Here is a 4,236-nt window from a genome sequence, read left to right as displayed (position 1 = left end):
ACAGGGTCTCTTACCCCTAGGACCCAGAATTGAGCCAAACAATATCATATAATAACTGTGGATTAAATAGGTTTTTGTGGGCTAGTCTAGGTCAGGCACCAGAATAAATTTGGAGGGCCAAGAAGTTGTTTCACTTCCAAAGCTTCAGAACTTACGTTTACACAAATTCAGGGGTACCTTCACTTATTCTGCATTAACTCACTTCATTTAAAAACTACTTATGGGGCTTCCCTGGTGGCGCAGTGGTTGAGAGTCCGCCTGCCGATGCAGGGGACACGGGTTCGTGCCCCGGTCCGGGAAGATCCCACATGCCTCGGGGCGGCTAGGCCCCTGAGCCATGGCCGCTGAGCCTGCGCGTCCGGAGCCTGTGCTCCGCAACGGGAGAGGCCACAACAGTGAGAGGCCCGCGTACCGCAAAAAAAATAAAAAATAAAAAAATAAATAAATAACAATAAAAAAATAAAAACTACTTATGAATGAGTGCTGGCATATTTTTGGAAAAAATACAAAAATTAAAATTCAAAGATAAATTACAATTTAAAATTGTAGCCAGAAAATACTTTGGGGGAAGAAAAACTGTTAATATGTCAATTGCTAGTTAACATTACTAGCATTTCTAGTATTACTCATTATTAACACTAATTGCTAATGTTAACTAATAATACACAATCTGTGAGTACGTAGTCCACATCAGCTTTGCTATGGAAATATGCTCTCATATTTAACTAGTTCTTTTAACAAGTGTGAGTGCCTACTAGATGGAGAGCAGTGTTAATATCTTTTACTCATTTGATTGTAAACAGACACAATAAAAACAGAGAGCCAAATTGTTGAGATGGTTATAATACTGCAAACATATTTTACTGTATTTAATTTATGCAAGTCTCATAAATACATAAGTGGTTAGGACCAAGTGGACTTTTATTGCCTGCAAGCTGTTACACTTAGTAGCAGGAGAATATGGTATGTTGACGACAGCACGCTTACTACCCCACACTTTGGGATTTTTTATACTTGAAGGAAAAGATGTTCAGAATGGAACAAGACACAAGCCCATTGGATAATCTAGTTTACATTTGGGTTTGGCGATCCTTTAAGCCCAGGAAGACCAATTCAGAGTACTAAGAACCAAGGTTAAAGTTTTAACACACATCACAACAATGATAAATTAACTAGGAAACAAACCTTGCACGTAAATGATAAACTGTCAAGTACACACCATTTTAACAAGGGTACGTACAATAGAGCTAGAACAACGATGAGAAGTGGCTTATTCTCACAATGTCGTACCATGAGAAATACATATTTCACTTCACACAAGCGACACGACTTTGATGTAATTACAGAAAACAAAGCCGAATCTTCTTTAAAAAAAAAAAAAAGGTTCATGTTCCAATCACAGAGCCAAAGATCATCATTTTAGATCAAGCTACACAAAAAAGGCTGATCTTCTTCAAAAAAATACTTGGCATTTTCTCTTTTAACTCTGCTTCAGGTTAACTTTTTAAAATGCAGACTGAAATACAAGCATTTCTATTTGGTCCAAACAATCAATGTAATTACAAGGACAGGTACAAAATAAACAATGTCAAGGTCCTCCTTCCTTCTGCAGAGCTGCATTTTATTAACCTTCTTCTTCTTCATCACTGTCTTTCATCGTGATGCCCTGAAGTCCTCCTCCTTCTGAAACAGAAGCTGTAGCCTCCTCTACTGTTAAACGTCTGTGCAGGGTGTCATAGGTCTTACTGTTCAGGGTACCTTCCAATACACCCTGCAATCGGAAGTCCCTATAGGTTTTCTGGAGGAAGGAGAGAGAATTTGCTTAGATCCCTTATGGATTATATGTCTGGATGTGTATGTGTATGTCTGAATGTATATATACTCAGTTGGCATTTCAGAAATGATCTTGGACAATTCACTAAATGGATTTGGATGGTAGCTGCCCGGGCCAGTCATCCTGTTGGTGTAGGTTCTGGGGAGCAAATGAAATGAGAGACTTTTGATAGTGCTATTCAAACTAGAATCACTCTGAGTAGATCAGAATGTTGTGACTGTCAGATGACAAATGAGCTTTTTTTCCCCCAAATATTACTAACTGCACAGAATTTACTATTTGAATAACCTGTAACAAAGGTAAAATGATATGCACTTATGTACATTTTCAATATGAAGGAATTCTTAGTTTTTCAATTGAGGAGCCTTTATTTTAGTATTGAAAAATACGTTACATTTTACAAAATGCATTAGGTTTTTGGGGGAGGTGTGTGGAGGGAAGAGGATTAATCCTATTATCACTAAAAGAAGTTTGCATTTTCAGCATTTGTGAATTATAAAGTTTATATGCACACTGGGTAAAAATTTGTGCATGCCTAAATGTCTGTATGAATTTTGCCCTTCTGAAATAGCCTTGGAATGTGAAGTGTTAAATTCTGGCATTAAACTTCCATTGATGGGCTAATAAAACATATTTACTTTTTTTGGTGTGAAACAGTAAATTATTGTTCAGTGTATTATGTGTCAAAAATAGAGCAAATATCATGTTATTGTTTATATAGTGATTCTTAAAAACAACAAGAACAACGAAACTCTGATTTCTGTGGCTCTTAAGATATGTAACCTATAAAACTTTCCTTATTTTACTTTTCTCCTGAAGTGAGACTTTCTTCACACATGAGCTTTTGATGACTAAACAAGGCTGGTATTTTATTACTGATTTTTAAAGTTGTAGAAAAAGTCTAGAGTTAGTTCAATGGGGAAACAAAGCACAAATGAAGATGGCTCATTCTGTAGAGGCACTTCTAAGGCCATTAAAATGCTAAATATCTTAAAAGATTTTTTTTTTTAACCGTCCTATGTTAGATTTAGAATACTAAATAGCCAGACGTCAATGGACTGGCCCCAAAGTATCAATACATATCAATGGGCCACTTTTTTGTTCTAAATAATTGCTAACAGTCACTTTTTGGGGGGGTTTGCACTTAACAGATGAAAAAAGTCAAATAAAAAAAGGAATGTTGTACTTCCTGGCCCGAAATTGCAACTCCAATAGCTGAAAATTAACATTAAGGGATGCCTGATTTCACTCAACACAATTAGAAGGAAAATATAATATTCAAACAGCTCAGCTGAAGGTGCTTATTCACTTGAGGTAGGAAGTGCTGATGGATGGCATCTTAATCCCCTGGATATACACACCTGGTCTACAGACAGACTTCTGGGAAGGAACAGAACCATTACAAGGTAGTGGTGCCATTGGGTGTTTTCACATTTTATCTTCCTGTCTTATATCATCTGACTTATGCCCCATGGTACCATTCAAGTTTCAGAAGTGATATTCACTTGTTATAAATCAAATGCGTAAATAAAGTCCACCTCATGTCCAAAAAATAAACTGAATGGTGAGGAACACTATACTGTACCTGAGGTCAGTATATCAACAGCAAGAAAAATTTAGTGTTTTTTTCTTAAATGACCCAAACTATTTAAATTTGATTATTTATTTATTTATCTATTTATGGCTGTGTTGGGTCTTGGTGCTACGTGTGGGCTTTCTCTAGTTACAGTGAACGGGGGCTACTCTTTGTTGCAGTGCACGGGCTTCTCGTTGCGGTGGCTTCTCTCGTTGTGGAGCACGGGCTCTAGGCATGCAGGCTTCTGTAGTTGTGGCACATAGGCTCAGTAGTTGTGGCGCACGGGCTTAGCTGCTCCGCGGCACATGGGATCTTCCCGGACCAGGGCTCGAACCCGTGTCCCCTGCACTGGCAGGCGGATTCTTTTTTTTTTTTTTTAACATCTTTATTGGAGTAATTGCTTCACAATGGTGTGTTAGCTTCTGCTTTACAACAAAGTGAATCAGTTATACATATACATATGTTCCCATATCTCTTCCCTCTTGTGTCTCCCTCCCTCCCACCCTCCCTATCCCACCCCTCTAGGTGGTCACAAAGCACTAAGCTGATCTCCCTGTGCCATGGGGCTGCTTCCCACTAGCTATCTACCCTACGTTTGGCAGTGTATGTATGTCCATGCCACTCTCTCACTTCGTCCCAGCTTACCCTTCCCCCTCCCCATATTCTCAAGGCCATGCTCTAGTAGGTCTGTGTTTTATTCCCGTCCTACCCCTAGGCTCTTCATGACATTTTTTTCTTAGATTCCATATGTATGTGTTAGCATACGGTATTTGTTTTTCTCCTTCTGACTTACTTCACTCTGTATGACAGACTCCAGGTCCATCCA

At 38.6% G+C, this 4,236-nt stretch overlaps 1 protein-coding gene across 13 annotated transcripts in view; it reads right to left on the bottom strand.

The window, feature by feature from the left end:
• Window positions 1–830: 830 nt before the first annotated feature.
• CADPS2 (calcium dependent secretion activator 2) overlaps window positions 831–4,236 on the bottom strand; it is a 552,734-nt gene continuing 549,328 nt past the window's right edge. For 12 of the 13 annotated variants that reach the window (XM_028489806.2, XM_055084855.1, XM_028489809.2 and 9 more), the window contains one exon: window positions 831–1,798. In XM_028489806.2, the coding sequence (XP_028345607.1) occupies window positions 1,625–1,798 (174 nt within the window). In that variant the 3' untranslated portion in view covers window positions 831–1,624. The remainder of the gene's footprint in view (window positions 1,799–4,236) is intronic. The other variant, XM_055084864.1, reaches the window with a different exon arrangement.

This window comes from Physeter macrocephalus, chromosome 5 (assembly GCF_002837175.3).
Source record: "Physeter macrocephalus isolate SW-GA chromosome 5, ASM283717v5, whole genome shotgun sequence".
Classification (NCBI taxonomy): Eukaryota; Metazoa; Chordata; class Mammalia; order Artiodactyla; family Physeteridae; genus Physeter; species Physeter macrocephalus.
The sequence above is the reverse complement of the archived record's forward strand: the minus strand, read 5'-3'. Positions and strand labels throughout refer to the sequence as shown.